Source organism: Orbicella franksi, chromosome 11, assembly GCF_964199315.1.
Source record: "Orbicella franksi chromosome 11, jaOrbFran1.1, whole genome shotgun sequence".
Lineage (NCBI taxonomy): Eukaryota > Metazoa > Cnidaria > Anthozoa > Scleractinia > Merulinidae > Orbicella > Orbicella franksi.
This window is the reverse complement of record NC_138155.1, coordinates 7,016,200-7,034,060: the sequence shown is the minus strand read 5'-3', so window position 1 is coordinate 7,034,060 and position 17,861 is coordinate 7,016,200. Positions and strand designations below refer to the sequence as shown.

At 36.3% G+C, this 17,861-nt stretch overlaps 1 protein-coding gene and 1 pseudogene across 2 annotated transcripts in view; one reads left to right on the top strand and one right to left on the bottom strand.

Moving 5' to 3' along the window:
- The window catches only part of LOC145502481 (uncharacterized), a 46,960-nt pseudogene extending 38,491 nt beyond the window's left edge, over window positions 1–8,469 (bottom strand). The window contains exons 1-3 of the transcript XR_014051339.1: window positions 8,137–8,469; window positions 7,068–7,413; window positions 1,474–1,561 (exon numbers count right to left, since the gene is read on the bottom strand). The product of XR_014051339.1 is annotated as an uncharacterized LOC145502481 (transcript). The remainder of the gene's footprint in view (window positions 1–1,473; window positions 1,562–7,067; window positions 7,414–8,136) is intronic.
- LOC145502331 (uncharacterized) overlaps window positions 1,574–17,861 on the top strand; it is a 51,936-nt gene continuing 35,648 nt past the window's right edge. Inside the window, 3 exon segments of the mRNA XM_081481599.1 lie at window positions 1,574–1,851; window positions 2,936–3,111; window positions 14,664–14,939. Coding sequence (XP_081337725.1) covers window positions 3,006–3,111; window positions 14,664–14,939 — 382 coding nt within the window. The 5' untranslated portion in view covers window positions 1,574–1,851; window positions 2,936–3,005.

Below are 17,861 nucleotides of genomic sequence, written 5' to 3'. Positions count from 1 at the left end.
GTTTTGACACGTTGACTGTGGGTCTCAGTAAATTCCAAACACACGTTAAGGAATCGATCTTAGGCGATCAAAGAAGTTTCAGAACGTTAAAAACTGCTAAGAACTGTTACGTGAATTGCAGTCCTAGCTCAGATGAACCTCTGAACTACTAAGCCACTGATTCTGTCTGTTGACGTCGTCACTGTCCGGAAAAGTGGCCAGTGTTCGTTGATTGGGTCAAGTTTGACACATTTACACAATTATTTATGTGTGATTTTGAGCGACTTCCAATTCCCGGCTTAATTTGAAATCCACCGAATAGACTTCAAGTTCCGCAATATTATGCGGTAAACAGGAGAATGAACGCTTTTACTCTTAGTTTTCCTTCGAATCTTTGCCTTTTTTCAGTTTAACTACAGATGAAGTATCGATATGTAAAGTCAGACAGTTTTAGTAGCAGCGTTGTTTACTTCGACATGCACGAATTTTCCTTATCAATTTTTTTGTTCTGTCATCAACATTCTCGACGCTTTTGTGCAGCCAGATTATTTTTCAAACTTGTTGTAACGGTCACCGTCACGTATATCGTCGCATGCCCGTATCTTTCTTGGTCAAGCTTGTATATGTTCAAGCCATGAAAGTATAAGAAAATTCAGTAACGTCGATTTTAATCGCATGCACTTCATTGAGCAGTGCACTTGATCGAAAACGTTTTGTACAATGCACCCTGTAATTATTCGCTTAGACGTTTTGCGATGATTTCGTTTTCTAAAGCCAGTATTGTCAGTTTGGGTGTCTGGGTGTTTCATTATTTGTCAACGACTTGAACGGATGCAGACCAGTTCATCCCTTTAGAATTCGATTGAGCAATTCTTGGAAAAACAAAGAAAAACAAGAACAGAAAAAGTTGAGATGCTCGAAAAACTAGGATCGGTACCTTTAAATTCGAAAAAAATGGTATTTTCTTGAGCAAAGTTTAGTCAACGGATTAAATTAAGCGATTGTTGCCGACAACAACGTCACTTTGAGAGGTATGTAGCTTCATCGATCATTTGTTACGATTGAAAATAAATTCGCAGTTTAAAGGAATCTGATTTCGCGCCACTAGAATATTGTGAATACACGATAGCATTCACAATATTCCCAATATTCTAGTGGCACGAAATCAGTTTCCTTTAACTAAGGGTAATCAATCAAATGCAAGATAAACGTGCCACCAATTTTTTAACAAATCAGCCCTGTGTTTCGAATCTACTGACAGATATGCAACGGGTAATATAAATTAACAGGTCAAAGTGAGTAAAAAGTATTCATTATTCCCATACGAATTTCCGCACTAATAAAGGGACAAAGACCCAACAAATATCTCAAGGAGGAATATTACTGGGTTATGTTGGTCTTTCTTATTTCAGACAATTAGGTGACGTGGTTCCTAGTTGTACTACTTATTCATATTTTAATTTAAGTAATAGTTTAAGTAATAATTTAACTTACCCCGGTATACTTGTGCACTTTTCTGTGGCGTTAACATGGACAGCGTACATATCCACAAGATAGCATTCATGATCTTCTAGAGACGTTCCTGTGCCAACAATGAAAATAGAAGAAATTAGCATACCAAGTTCTACAGAATAGACTGTTGATACAGAAAGTGCAAATCTTGCAGAACGCCCACACAACAAATCAGACTTGCGTCTGGTGTATAGAACAACGGTAGTATTGTTATAGAATAATAATGAATAATCACTGCAACATTACCGCGGAGACAAAAAGCAGCCCACCTGAATCTCAAACGTTAGTATTCGCCCAAGATTTTACCGTGAGGAATTTAGACATTCTGCTCACGTTGTAATCTGTGACTATCGTTCAGAGGTAAGAATATTTGGCTTCTATGGTTTAAAGACTCGTCTTTTAACTTTTATTTCTGTAATTAGGTTATATTACGATTCAAGAATGTAGCTAATGAAATTGCTATTAATGAACCACGTGCTGCTCGGTAAAAATCGAATTATTATTAGTCATGAATTTCGTGGTTATCTAGAGCAGCGTGCCGAAAGTGTTTCGAGAATTCAGCTTCGGCTTTAACTATTGTTCTGCTTTGTAGCAGATGTTTCAACAAGATTATATCAGCTCTTTGAGTGAATCGAGTTAAAAAGGGGGAAGAAACAACGATTTGGTAGAAAGTAATAGCTACAGGACCATGACTTGATGTTTAATATGCATAAAAAGGAGACGGTACAGTATTGGCCTAGAGCATTACTCAAGACAAATTCATTTGTCATTTAAAGGAATGTTTTCGTCAGTAGCTTTTCTCGCCAGTTTATCCTAATTATGGTTGTGTGCCATATGGAATTCTGGTTGAGTAGCTATATCTCTTGTTATATTCAGGATGTCAAAACCTAACTGTGTGCTAAATCTGGTTCCATTGCCATTTATACCTTCAGAAATATAACTAATAAATTATTTTCACCGGTAAAAGCCTTTGAGCCAGGCCTTAAACTACTTGAGTCGTTCACCTGCGTACTTGGTTTGCTGATTTAGAATTTGGTATTTGAAACTTTAATTATCTATGCAAATTTAACAAGAACCATCAAGTGCTTTACCAGCGAAACGCAATCTTTACTATCCCAAGTAAAGGGTTCCTTAGCTGCAAAATCGTCAACAAACTAAGTTTAAATTCTCTCTTTTTACTCACCCAGGTAGATTTTCAGAACGAGGATAATATACCAACTTGCATACATCTACTTACATTCTTTGGATAAGTTCCCGGAATCATCCAGATGAAAAGCGCCTTGATTGTACTTTTGGAAGCTCGGAAACCGAAACTCTTCGTCCTTGAAAAAACACTTAATGTGCAGTAATGACAGATTTCACTTTTAACTTATACTTATCTATAGCTCATTTTACGCTTCGGGGTTTTTCCCGTTTTTTTTTTTTTTTTTTTTTTTTTTTTCAGCCAGGGAGCATAATTAGCAGCGGTTGTGCCATTTCCTCTTTCAAGTTACACGAAGCTCCGTGAAATAAATATGAGCTCTTTTGTCAAGCTCACCGTTCTTGTTTTAGCGGCAGTAGCAATTGGTACCAACCAGAATTGCGTCATTGCGTGTGGAAAAGGAGGTGGAGGTGGTTCTTGTGAGTATGCCTGTTATTCCTTCAATCAATTACAATATTCAGAGAGAAAGCCACATCAGCCTTAGCTTATAGTATTCACGTGCGTCCTTCATCCTAGTTGGAATTTTGAGATGTTGGTTTTTGTGGAGGGAGGAAAACCAGAGAACCCAGAGAAAAAACTTTCGGAGCCGAAGGCCAGAACCGATAACAAACTCAACCCACATATGGCATCGGTCCTGAATCGATCAAGGGCAACTTTGTTGGGAGGCGAGCTCTCTCACCACTGTGCCAACCCTGCTCCTGATTGATATTTTATTGTACTGCACTGTATGTGTTTAAATTATTTATTGTATCCAGAAACATAAAGGAAAGGGTCTCGATTGGGCTACAAGGAACATTAAATAAGATGTAATGTAAGCCACCAAATGACATCACATTGATTGCCACGTTTTGCCAGTAAATTTGGTCCCGCATTGATCAGTATTCCGGCTTGGAGGTGTTCAGTGATGAAAAAGTTAGCCCTGATCAGCTGTCCCATAAATGGCAATCGCAGGAGATATTTGTGATTAGGATATACAGCCTGGTTATAAACGATTTTGTAACCCAACACGAGCAGAATTATCACCCAGTATTGACCTATTATGACCAGCAGCTGTAAAGCCTTGGTCAAACGGTGCATGATAGTCGATGATAGTTGATGATACGATCGCCTATCATGCACCGTTTGACCAAGGCTTAAAAGTAAACGAGGCCCTTTTCGTCTAAGGGTGTTTGAAATTCATTGCAATTCCGCCGGGTTTTGAGTGAGGAACGTTCGTAATATACACAACAACGAAACAAATCGTCAACTGGCGATCGATAGTGTGAAAATCCAACACTCTTCTTTATACAGAACTTTAATTTTTGCCTATATAAATCTCAAAAGTAGATCGAAGTTGTTAATTAGCCACTTTGTGCCGTTTGTGCACGTTGAGAACCATTCGGATTCCGGCATTTCCGAGAAATCTAAATTAGTATCACTTTCTGTACGTGTCACATTATTCAATAATCATCCGAGCTTGTCCGTGTGAGGAACGTTGCTAGTGCAAGCTACTGGCGTGGGAAAGAAGGGGAAGGAGCGCCAGATTTAGGTAGTGGGCTTTCCGCATAATCACCCACCAATTTACTTGTAATCCGATTTCACCAACTATCTATTACTGTCAATTCGTTCACCGATCAAAAACTAGTGCGAGCTTCTCGGCATGAATGACTTCTTGCGCGAGTCGAATCAATGTTACTGAAGTGTGAAACATTAGCAATATCACGAGGTTTATATCTTAGCATGGAAATGCATGCTACTCCGCGAAAAGCTCGAAAAGTGGGAATAAAAAGAACGAATACAACTGAACTTCAGTTTCTGCAGGTTGTGCGATATCAAGTCCAACGCAAGAAAGAAGAGTGTTTCCGATTCCTCCCTTACCAAAACAGCTGTATTTTTAAACTGATTTTAAACTGTTTTGAACGTATTTTAACGATTTAAACAGTATTTTGAAGTCACTATAGGGTATTTTTGTGCTATTTTATACAAAATTCAAAATTTTGCTTCTTGTTTGTAATGTATTTCAAGTATAGTTAAAACCTACTTCATGACATTGGAGTGATTTTCACTCTGGTTTTAACGTAGTTTGAGCTCAAAACAGGGTTTAAATAGGGGATTTAAAATCTATTTTAATACTATGGCCACAAAAATTTCGTTCAAACAGTTTAAAAATTCTAGTTAAACCCTGTTTTGAAAGTTATGTTGGCAATGGCCGTAGGTTTAAAAAGTGTTTGACAAATTTTCAGTGTTAAAATAGTCTTTAAATAGGATATTTAAAATGTAGTTGATATGTCAAGAACATAAAATATGTTTTAAATAAGAAGTTTAAAACCTATTTGAGATAGCAATTCATATTATAAGCTTTAAAATACAACCAAAACAGTCTGTTTTAAACATATTTTAAGTTTTAATCAGGCGAGTATACTATTTAAATAGTAGTTTTAAATAATGACAATAATGTCTACCTTAAAAACAGATTTTAAATACACTATTTTTGCACTATTTATAAATCTAGCCCAATGGAAATTTATAATTCAATCAACATAATTTGCATCCCCTTTTTGAAAACTGCTTTAGTGTGTAAGCTTTTAAGACTCTCTCAATATCAAAATCAATCAAAAATTTAGCCAAGCCAAAAACATGAATCTGTGGACAAACAAACCTTTTCGCAAAATAGCACTCTCTTGCCGCCCTGCATGTACATGTATTCCTGTCTTTCTTTTTTTTTTTCGAAGCATCAAGCACAGTTTATAACCAAAATGGCAGGCAAAGACTGAACAACTCCAGGACTTCCCAGAGGAGTTTTTCGATAGGCGTTAAAGTAAATCCCAGTCTTCTCTAAAAGGACATGGTCACAGATACCATGTTTGTTCACAAGTGAGGTTCAGGTTGAGAGCATGTGCTAGGCTGCATGTACATGCACAATATATAAGTTCTATCAAAAGTGTCATCACTTTAAAAATTTACCAGGAGCAATCAAATCTCTGAAAGCAGCAACTAATAACTCAAGGAAAATTGATCCAAGTAATTGGTTGACATTACTTATTACTGATTGGGGCTACTCCTAATGGCAAAACATGCCATCACGCACAAAGTAGACCAGAATTAAGATCTCACAATCAAATCACAAAAAAATCACATCTACTCAATATTAAAAAGAAAATTTCAAGGTACATGTAACTAGCTTGCAGTAATTAGCAAATTATTGATTGTGGTCAGTCATCATGTACGTGCTTCAAGATTACATAATTTACATACATGTAATTTGGCAGAAAGTGTCCCACTCACAGTGTGCACATGAAAGATCTCAAAACAAATCACAAGAAATGACAACCACTGAATATGAAAAAGAAAATTGCTTGTAGTAATCAGCCAGTTATTTATTGTGGTCCATCGTCATGGTATACATGCTTCAAGATCTTGCAAAAGTGCTGTCACTCACAAAGTACACCAAAATCAAGATCTCACAACCAAACTCCTGTTTTTTTTTTGTTCTTTCAAACAATTCTTTTTTTCCTATTTCCCATATGAGCAGTTACAGTTTTCCAGATTTGACAGTCATTTAATTTTGAAGTCAAAAGTGGTTTGAACTAATATTTGTGTACAACAGTTTAGTCATTATTGTTAACAATGTAGGAAATCCATTTTTTTTTTTGTCTAAACAGTTCTTAATGATAAAAGTTGTTGTTCCAGTCTGTTATGAGCAGACTTATGTTGAATTTAGTGGTTGGTTTCAATGACAGATGCTGTGACCAGGCTAATATTATGAGAGTCTGTGCTCTGATCTGTTAACAAGAGGCATTCACTACTAACATCACAGCAAGCTGGCAAAAAGCGCCGGTTCCACAATAACTGTGAATAATAATTATTATTGGATGAGGTTGAGCAAAATATCATGATTTGTCAGTGGCAAGCAGATCAATTATTTCCCGAAGCTGAAGGCTGAGGCAAATAATTGATCTGTGACCACCCAGTTTGGTTTCACATTTAAATCACTCTCTGACAGCTCAGGGAAGCGATCTGCCATTTAAATTATTTCACCTGAGAGCTTGGTTTCAATTACACATGAGAGGAAAATTCAATATTATTTGCAGCAAACACATTTACACGGCACTATGCATGAGCAGATCATTATTTGTAGGCAGTTATTTACAGGTCACTTGGTGGGCTCTCAGCGAATGAAAAGCAAGACAAAATGCATCGAATGATAAAAAGATTTATTTTTCAGTTGTCAACGATAACATTTCAGAACACCTAGAGGCCTTTGTGCATTTGCTTGGACGCCATCTTGCAAACTAGAGCACAAGCTTCAAGATCTCGCAAACAACAACTACCGAACCAGGACTTGGAACATTTCATTATTAATTATGTACATGAATCAACTGCATTATCCACTTACCCATTCATTCATGTCCTAGTGGGTTATTCTGTAGCTGGTTAAATTTTCTCTGTTTCTTGAAAATGTTACAAGCAAAAGCGAATAAAGAACCCTCATTGGACCACATAAAAATGCCTCGGTGGTAAATCACGCTGGTTCCGCAAATCTTTCCCAACTTAATTGTTTCATCTGTCTCAGTTTCTTGCAAAGAATGAAATACTTCAGCTACATGTAGTTTTCTGTGTTTTCATCCTTCTCTTATTACTTTGTCCTCTTGTCTTTCATTATTTTTTCTTCTTCTTGCCAGGTAATTTCTCCTTCCTGAACCTTTGTTGTACTTAGCCATATTTTTTGGAAATATATCAACCTGCCACATAAATGTAGTGCATTCATCTAATCAAAAATTTGTTGAATTTGAACTACACTGAATGCTTGTCTATTCCCCACTGAAGGTCAAAACTAACATGTGCATGGGGAGAAGTCCCTATCACTAGGCCCTTCAACCATTTTCCAGAACCTCTTTGTGTGAATATCACTTTTGCCAAGAAATCTACATCCATAATATAGAAGAATGAAAATAATTAAAGTACAATTAACGATAGAAACAATAGGGCGAATACAGGTTGAGTGACACCTAAAGTCGCAACCAAAATGCAAGGATTCGACTGTTCATGGCAGGCTTGATTCAAGCTTGGATTTCATGCGTTATAGCATACAATTACTCAATACATGAACATGTGTACAACACATTCTCGCACGACAACAAAGTGCGATTCCATTCATTCGAATGTCCCAATTTTGTTCTTCGAGTGTTCGGACCCAATCGTTCGATTAAGTTCGATTGATTTCGATAAAGTTCGTTTAATCGAACGTTCCATTTGGTACGTGATTAGTTACGTCTGGAGCAAAGCCATGCATCTAAGAGAAAGCTTCTTTTATGAATAAACATTTGGCGCATCCAAACAAGAAATCGCCAAGCATTACCCGCGTATGTCTCAATGTAAAATACCTGAAAATACGCTTGAAAAAGTTACGAGGGTTGTAAACAAAAAAATGAAGTTTAAGCAGATAAAATAAACAGATACCGTACCGTTAAAAATCCTGGGCTAAGAACTATATCCAATGTGGCGATCGATGCGATCCTCTTGCTTCGTTTTGGCGGTCGTAACTTTGGCGCAAACGGATTTTCCGGTCGATTTTCCGCTGACCCGCCGGTGCAATACTCTGATGCGAGCATTTTGGTCAGCTGTGATTGCATGAAACATCGTGTAAGTGACCACGTGACTTGTTTCCATGTCAAAATTGCTGTGTAAACCGGAGGTTTCGTTCCAGTCGTTGAAAACCAGTGCAACAGTTCATTTGTTTGTTCTTTTACCTTTTACTGGACGAAAAGTTAAGGGACCGAACCGAATCATATGACTCGTGGGTGCACCGACCATGATTTATCTTTCTGATAGACTTCAACTTGGTAATGTCTCAAGGAAATGGAGGTAAGCCGACCATCTTCTGTCTTGGTGTGTCTTTCATTCGAAAAGATGCATGCACATGTAAATGCATGTAACATATCTGTAACCACATCAGCTGTTTTATCGAATTAGATAATTGCCTATGAAACATAGATCTGAATTTTGAATTGTTCTTCGTCCAGTCTACATAATTAGGTACTGTTCTATATACATGTATGATCGGTTATATGGCAGTTATATGTTTGCAACTGTGTATGCCATTTTTGTGCAGCCGTAAATTACTCATCCATTGTGATCATTTTACTATCTTGACATGGCATAAACTGATCGATCTCTTCGTAGGGAAATTAAAGTGCGAGCTGTGGAAGTTGAACCAAACAGTTTGTTTTTCTTCAAGTGGAAACGCAACTTTATAGACTTAACATGATAACAAAACATACATGGAGGCTAAAATATTAAACCCTGCAATAACTAAACAATGCAGTAAATAATTTTGTTTTTATTTTCAGCTTTGAGAAACAGGAGATGGAGAGTGGTGCTGCCCTGTTAGGGCCAAAGTCTCTGTGAGTTTGATAGGGGTCTTTCAACTGCCTTCTGGTTACAAAGTTATTGCTGCAATTCTGCAATCATTGGTAAATTTTTAAAGGAGGAAATAACTAAATTTAGGGTTAGAAAGGAAGCTATATGTAGCTACTACAGTCATGCCACATCAGTGAAAGTACAGTTGTTTCTTGTTGGAAATAAATGAACCTTACAACTTGATGGGATAATTTTTGTTAACTTGTAAATAATAATATTATCGATCATATATTACATACACTGCGGCTACAAAGTTTATTTCAAGGGGAACATGGTATGCATTAATTAATTCTTTCATGATTGAATATTGTAGTTTTTGTAAAACTTTACCTCAAATTGCACATGACCTTGACTTGTGACAGCTTGGGTTCCCTATGACTTACTGCAAGTGGTTTTGGTTTTTTAAGCTTCATCTTGCCAGGGTGGGAAAAAAAAAATGAAATCTAGCTGTCCAGTGGGCCAGCATATTTTAGTTTTCAGTTGGCTCCACTAAAATATTACTAATGCCCAATGGGCACACAGGGTTCATGCCTTATCAACTACATCATTTACTAGTTGCTGTCTATATTCAGTGATAGACTATAACAAAATGAGTTTACTGGCACTATGAAACTAGGTGAAAGAAACTACCAACAGTGACAATTGTTGTGTCAGATATAAAGTATGCTTGGATTTTAAATTAATCCATGCTTTCAACTCACTGTTTTGCTCATCTTGCAGTCTTAAGTTTTGAAATAGGCTTTGATTGGAAATTATCATTCACAAGATTATATGTACTGAGGCTAATTTCACTTGCCCACCTGACCAGACCTCCAAACTTCCATTTTCACTTGCCCAAGAGCAAAATTTACTTGCCCCAGGCAATGGGATGTGGGTTTTTCCCTGCCCTGCTTGCTAAGACTACGAGTATTCCCTCTTTGGCTTAGGGCCTCTTCATATGAGCCCAGTCAACCAGCCTGGCTCATTTCCTGAGATCTCACCTGGTCACTCTTTCCTTCGTAAAAATTTTGATGTGTTCATGTATGTATGAGAAGCCAGGCTGGCCCGGTTACTGAGATCTCAGTTTTTGCGTCCAAGATCTCAGTGACCAGGATGAAAATTTTCCCATATGAACGCTCCAGCCCGGGTAACCAGGACAAAACTTTTTAGGCAAAATAGCTTCACTTTTGCAACACAGCACTTGGCCAGTTACCTGGCTCATATGAAGAGGCCCTTAGTCTATGTATCATGCGTGACACAAAAGAAAATCAACATATTTTTCTCGCTGTTTTCATTTGCATCACACACAATAGACTAAGTGAAAGAGGCCGGGACTACTCATAGTCTGAATATCTGTAGGCCCAATAAGATGGTACAGCTTTAATTGCTACATGCACTTGTGCATGTACATAAAACAAGTCCATGACTCAAAATCAAACCCATAACTTGCTTGCAACTGTAACATGGACCACATAAATGATGCAGGGTTTAGTTGCAGCCTCAGACATTGCTCAGTCATGAAAGATGAACAAAACCTTTGCACAACATGATCATCACCTACTAAATTTACAAAAGTCACACATAATGAGTTGTACCCTCTAAATTGGCCTAAGGGTTCCCTTGATTAGAAGTGATTGATGCATGTACTGCATGTACGTTTACAATGTATATAGTTCCCATATACAGACCAGGGTTGTCATTAATTTTTTAGTCACCTGTAGCCTTATTCTCCACACCCATAGCAAATTTGTTACTTTGTGGGTGATTTCTCTAAACAACAGGGAATTTAACCTGTAGCATCAAGGGAAAATCAAGCATACTCAGCCATAACAGGTGTTATGGCTTACAAGCCTTAATGACAGCCCTGCAGACATAGCATACCAGTACAAGTAAATAACCTGTATTTAGCCTTAAAATGAGTGATATAGAAGATGTTTTATACTAGGTAATGGACCCTTAGCCTCAAGTTCTCAATTGGTATTGATACATGCATGTTCCTTTGACTCCTTTACATTGTTTGCAATTCTTCTTAACAAAGAAAATATGTACCCCTGATGATGGCCGTACACTCAAAAATGTTTTGGTTTTTAAAACTGTAGTAACTTTTAGCCTTTTATACCTGTACAGTAGACAAAAAAAATATCGCAGGCTCAACTCTTATTACAGCTTTTCATATACAGATACAGTAAGTGTAGAGCTACATACATTGATTATACAAGTAAAGAAAGAAGTAGAGCCAAGCACCCCCATCAAGCTTGAGTTTGCCCTACACTTATTTCTAGCATGTCATGTGTTGTTCACAGCTAGAGCAAAGTTACATGTAAGTTTAAGATTTTTTTGGCACTATTGCTATGCTGTATTGACACTATTTTTGAACTATTTTAATACTATACATATACTATTTTTACAGTATTTTCATACTGTTTTTATACTATTTTGTGCTATTTTTATGCTGTTTTATACTATATTACTGTATGCCATTTCTAGACTATTTTAAAGCTATTTTCATATATTTATATTGTATTTGACATATTTTTTTCATATATGATCCACTTTAATTTTTAAACTGCTTAAAGTACTATTGAAATATGTTTTGAGACAGTGGATTTCAATAGTGTTTTAAACAGGTTTTAACACCTTTAAAATCAGTTGAAAAATATGTTAAAAATATAATTTTGCACCTATTTTAAACCTATTTTGTACAAAATACTTTTAAAATTGTCATTTAAACTAGTTTAAAAATAGTCTTGCAGATTAAAAGCTGTGTTTAAAACGATTTGTGTCCTGATTTTATTCCGAATGCTGTGTTCCTCGAGAGATTTTTAAAGAAGTTACAGACTATTTTAATTATATTTTTAAGCTTAGCAAAGGATTTCGAGTTTTGGAATTTTAACTATATTTTTAAAAGCTTTGCAAAATACATTTCAAATTTTGTTTCAATAGTGTTTTAAACAGGTTTAAACACCATTAAAAGCAGTCGAAAACTACGTTAAAAATACACTTTTCGCCCTGTTTTTAATCTATTTCATAAAATAGGTTTAAAACAGTTTTTAAAAATAGTATTTAAATACATTTAAAATAGTGTTAGGTTTGGTAAGGGCTGTTTTTTAATGTCTACAAAAGAAGGGAGTCCAAGCAAATTATAGGCCGTGTTGCGGAACATGAAGCAGGCACATATTGCAGCAACCGTTTTCTTTATGTGAAATGCTTCCTTTTAGCGAAAAACAACGACAAAAAAAAAAAAAAAAAACTGTTGTGAGGACAAAATTTTATCATCGCAACATGATGCACAAAATTCAGCTAGTTTGTATTCGGCAGATTTTCATTTTATAATCCTTCACCACGAACAGGCATTCGACAAATTATATTTTTGTCCCGGTATCCTGTGGGCAAAACTGCCACTGAAAATAGTTCTGCCAGCCAAAAGAGCTCGCTTTCATGTTCCAAAATTGTTTTTAAAAATAGCAAAAACTGCTAAAATGTAAAAATAAAAATCTCTATATCAAATGAATCGCTATAAAATCCAAAATCTCTCTAAGTCAGTTATGTTATAATATATCAAACACTAATGACCGCCTCCCAGTTGACCGCATTTCCAAACGGCGAGAACAGAGTTGAAAATACGACGCGTAACGTACTTCGAGGTGTTTGGACATGTGGTCAAACATGGTTTTAAGGGTTTGACACATCTTCTCACCCGAAACTAAAACTAAGGGAAAACGAGAAAATAAAATCACACAAATCCATGCTAATTGAGATCAGATATCGAAACACCGTCCAGGTCATGATTTCCTTTGTTTAAACTCTTGATGCATTATTAACGAGTTTGAGATTTAACCTTTAAAAAGCACCAAATTTTGCCTTCACTAAACAACTGAGAGACGCTCAAAGCTTTGGACATATTGCGGTGAAACCTCTTTTTATAATGTAGTTGCATTAAAAACGCCAAGTCACGTGACCACAGAGGAATAGAACACTGTCTCAGCAATAACATAATCAATACTATTTACACCGTTATTTATCTGTGTCGCTTTGCCTTTTTGAGTCGCTAAGGAGGCGGATTTGAATAGAAGCGAAGGTAAAAATATATTGCCTGTCGCTTTGTAAATATAAAGTATCGACTACTTCTCGAGCTTTCACTGCCATCACTATCATCCAGGGAGAAATTAGAGTTAATAGTTGACAACGATAATGAAAACTCGAGACGTAATCGGAGCTTTATATTTACAAAGCGGCAGACAATTAAAGATGATATATGAAATGTAAACTGCCGTCACTTCTTCTCAAATCTCATCTAAACGACTCAAGACACTCAGGGCACTCAACAAGACAGGAGAACACGGGTAAATGACATTATCTTTACTTTAAATGATTATGATAATGCTGAACAGTGTTCGGGTACCCAGTGACATGATCGAATAATTCATTAGAATGATTAATGTCATAAATTTGCTGCAATGTTTCATTGCATGGTTTATTGCACTTTAAAGAGACTATGATCTAGATCAAAATGGATTCGTTCTCAACAGACATACGTAAAAGCAAGCATGCGTTCCCTTAGCGTTTTTTTTTTTTTGCCTTGTTCGTTTCATTTTATGATGCTCACCGTTTCAAATCGAAAATTGTTTTCGAGAGTGGAGCGATTAACAAACAAAGCCCTATCATATAAATGTGAACAGTGAATCGAATACGAAGGCTTTTAAAAACGCTCACATCATTTTCAACACAAGTAATGCATAAATAACGGATATTGAGATTTCTCTTAGCGTATCAGCGTCTTACAGTGGAGACGTAAAGCTTAGGCTAAATTTTCGATTAGAGAACAATTCATTGCAAAACGTATCGCTTCGATGGGGCCCCAGTGAGCATGGTACCTTCGAAGCAAATTGTGTTCAAAGGCCTGTGCCAAAATAAAGACAGCACAGTCTAAAACCCGTCTTTGATGTAGCAGCGCACATTTTACTTCCTCCCGTGCTCTAGTCATATTTTTCAGTCTCAAAATATCAGAAACCGTATTAAAAAAAAAAAGAAAAAAAAAAAAGAAAAACATAAACCAAAAACAAAAAAGACAAAAGGACATGGAAAGATCGAGAAAGACTGTGAAGCGCGGGTCACCACAGAGCTTGGTCTAAATATATTTACAATATATCTCATTAATCCTCGAAGGCCCAGGGGCTGCTAGTCGGGAAGATACGATATTTTCGGGAGACGCGATATTTTCGGGTGAAAGTTTACATCAAGAGCGGGATGTAGACTATCGTCTGAAAGTATCGCATTGTCCCGATTAGTTGCCCCTGGGATTCCGAGGATGCATCTCATCTTGATTTCAAATAATTTCGTTCATGCAATGTATCTTTACTGGTATTGTCGGGTTGCCGTTAAAAGCAACAATCAAAACATTGATTATATAATTATATAATTGTTATTATTACTATTACTATAACTGTTACTGTTACTGTTACTGTTAATTACTTTTACTGTTACTGTTTCTATTACTATTTCTATTATCACCATCTTCTTCATCATCATCATCATCATCATCATCACCATCATCATCATCACCATCATCATCATCATTATTTTAAATTTCTAGCGCCAGTACATGGCAAATGGGGTTCATGGCAGCCATCAAGCTGGGCCCAAACTCAGTGCTCAAATGGGTACAAGACCCGGTATCGCAAATGTGATAGTCCTTCCCCAAAATGCGGGGGGCGTTCCTGCAGCGGAAGTAGTAATCAGAAGACAGAATGCAATGGATGTATCCCTGGCAACGGAGGATGTGACCAGATTTGTAAGAGCTATGGTGGTTCTTCTCGATGTAGCTGCTTTCCTGGTTATCATCTTTCAGGGAATCAAAAAAGTTGCGAACGTAAGTGACTCTGCCTTATTTGTTGTTATGTTTGTAATGGGCATATAGGTACAGTCTAACATCCAGTAAATATTCCTTGATCTGATAACAATAAACTTCATTCTTTAACTGTGCATAGGAGCGCACAACAACGAGAAAAATCTTTATATTCCTTTATTTTAAAATTACATGTTATTTGGCCCGCGGATAGCATGTCCTAATCTAGGCGTGCCATTAAACGTTTGTACCTATAACTAGATTAATTAAATTACAATAATAACAATTAATTCAAGATTAAATATGTAGTTAATACTTTTATCGTTTCTGCATATTAAGACACTATTAAAATAAAATCAGGGGAGAATAATGAGAGAGGACATTGATTCATGTAGTCACTTAAAAGATTTCAGTTTATGATTAATCCGGTGTATCAAAGAAAAGCATTTTCTTTCTGGAGCATACTTAGTAATTGATTTTTAGTTCTAACTTTGAAATACTTTTCTTGGTAGCTCTCTTATATTGCGTGGTATCTCGTTCAATAGTCTGCCACCGATTCTGGAGAATGAATTTTTGTGTAGTTTATGGAAAAGTTACTTGAGGTAGAGTAGCGGGTTTTGTAAGAATGGACGTCAGATATTTCCATAAATAAACTACGTAATTTAATTGGCGCTGAGGCAGTATTGACATCATTCATTAATTCCGACAAACGTCTATAATATAATGAGTGGACGTATGGGTAGAAGTTTAGTCTTAATAAATAACACTTAAAACGCAGGGCTCGTTTCTGTAACAATAATATTTTGTTTAGGCGAGACTTACAAGCCTGACCCAAAACAGATAATGCGTAGGTAACGTAGGGAGAAATTAAGGATTGGTAAATATTTGGCAGAGTGCGAAAGGGGCCAAAGTGTCGTATTTTCGAAATAATACCTATAGTTTTACTTCTTTTTAAAGCAACGTATTCAATAAGGTTCTTCCAAGAAAGATTGTAATCAAGTAACACTCCTAGGTACTTGACATAATATTTGCAGTCAAAAAGAACATTCATATTCTTCTCATTGTCAAATATACATATTTTTGGTTGAAAGGGTAGATTTGTTTCTGGTGGGGGCGAAACATGACAAAATTAGACTTTTTGATGATATGACTTAATTTATTTGAAGTGAGCCAAATATACAGCTTTTGTAGCGGAGCTTCAGTGCGCGAAGCGCGCCAGCGAAGCACCATGGGTAACCAACAAGCTTAGTTTTCTGTCGTTTTTCGCCGTATACCGATAACCTCACGTCTTAAAGTAATAAAACTGTATTTGTAAATACTGCCAGGCGAGTTTTAAAGTTTTCTTTGTGTTAGTAAGGACAGCCGCTTTGTAGACTGCTATAATTTCTTCTTCTGTTTACCTTTGGAAGAAGGAAAACCATCGTTTGCTCTCCTTGACAGCTTTTGACGCTCGAATGTTGTCATGCATATTGCGTTTACAAATTATGGAGACTTCCTCGTTTTGGTTGTTTAATTTATTGGGTTTAGTGAAATGTTTGGCTGAATTTCTTTTAAGGTTATTGGTAAAAGACTGGTAAAGCTACGGCCGAAAAAAGGACTACAAAGCCGTCGGCAAAAATAATATTCAAATTACGCTTTGGCGCAAATAATTATTAAAATTGAACACCGCAAGTCTTTGAGATTTTGGACGTTTTGTGGCTTCTAAATGCATTTGTTCGCTTTAACTGGAATGATAATCAATCTTAAACGAATTTTCTGTAACATTTCTGGCATCCTTCGTTTGATTCAGGTGTAGTGATATGCATATTGTGATTATGTAGTTTTCTTCGGTTTTGTTGTTGTTGTTGAAATGTCGAGTGGATGATTAGTATTACACTAGGTTTGCTGATGCAGCAAGTATGGAACATAATTTTCCAAAATACTAAATCCATACACTCTTCTGAAACGTGGTAAATTGCTAACAGCACCTCCATATTCCCCTTTTGCACATGAACATGAACTATTTTTTCTTCATCAATCAATGACCCTGCATGCAGAGAAAGCTCTACAAGGAGATGATTCCATTGGTGCCACTGCATTTGGGGATACACGGACCCTATTTTTCAATTGTTTGAGGGGGTTTACGTGTTCAACTTTGGTGCATGTAGGATATATTTTTTATCCATTTAGCTGTAATTTTACTGATGTCTTAATTAAACACATCTTGGATTTGGCTGACCAAATGCACATATGCATCAAAACCTCCGAGTGTGTTCAGTTGTCTACATGTAGTGAAGGCAAAATATGTCTAGATGGTATACCTTACTTATAGCTTACTGATTAATTTTTGACATAATTTAATTACAAAATTATATATTTGATGAGGTCACCCAGTAGTTAACAGTCCCTGTAGTCCACAATCTTCGTGGAGAAAAAAAAAAAAACACATCAATTATTGAAGTTGAATTATAAGATTATTAATAGCAGCCTACATGCTGTAAGTGTTTATCCACAAAGTGTTATATTTACCATTAATGCCAGGGAGATTTTTTCATTGTGAATGTTGCAATGTTGCAATTTTGCAGTAGGGAATGGATCTCATTATATTCCTGTATGCTGTTCTTAATACTGTACAGCTGTCATACCTTTAACTGTATCTTTTTACAGTCACTTTTGGGAAGTGTCTTAAGGCTATGTAGAATTCCAGTATTTTTTAAAAGGTAGACAGTATTAATAGCATATTTTATGAAGAAAAAACTGAACTATTGATGGATGTACAGCATGAAGGCAAATAGCAATACACGTTTATGTTACAAAATACATGTACAAATTCACGCCACCACTGAGTCAATTGTAAACATTGTAATATTTAGATTTAGCCAAGCTTAAAAGTGGAGCTCCTGGGCCGGGTTGCTTAAAGCCCGAGTAAGCTAACCCAGGATTTTAATGTGAGTTTTGTAACTTTGC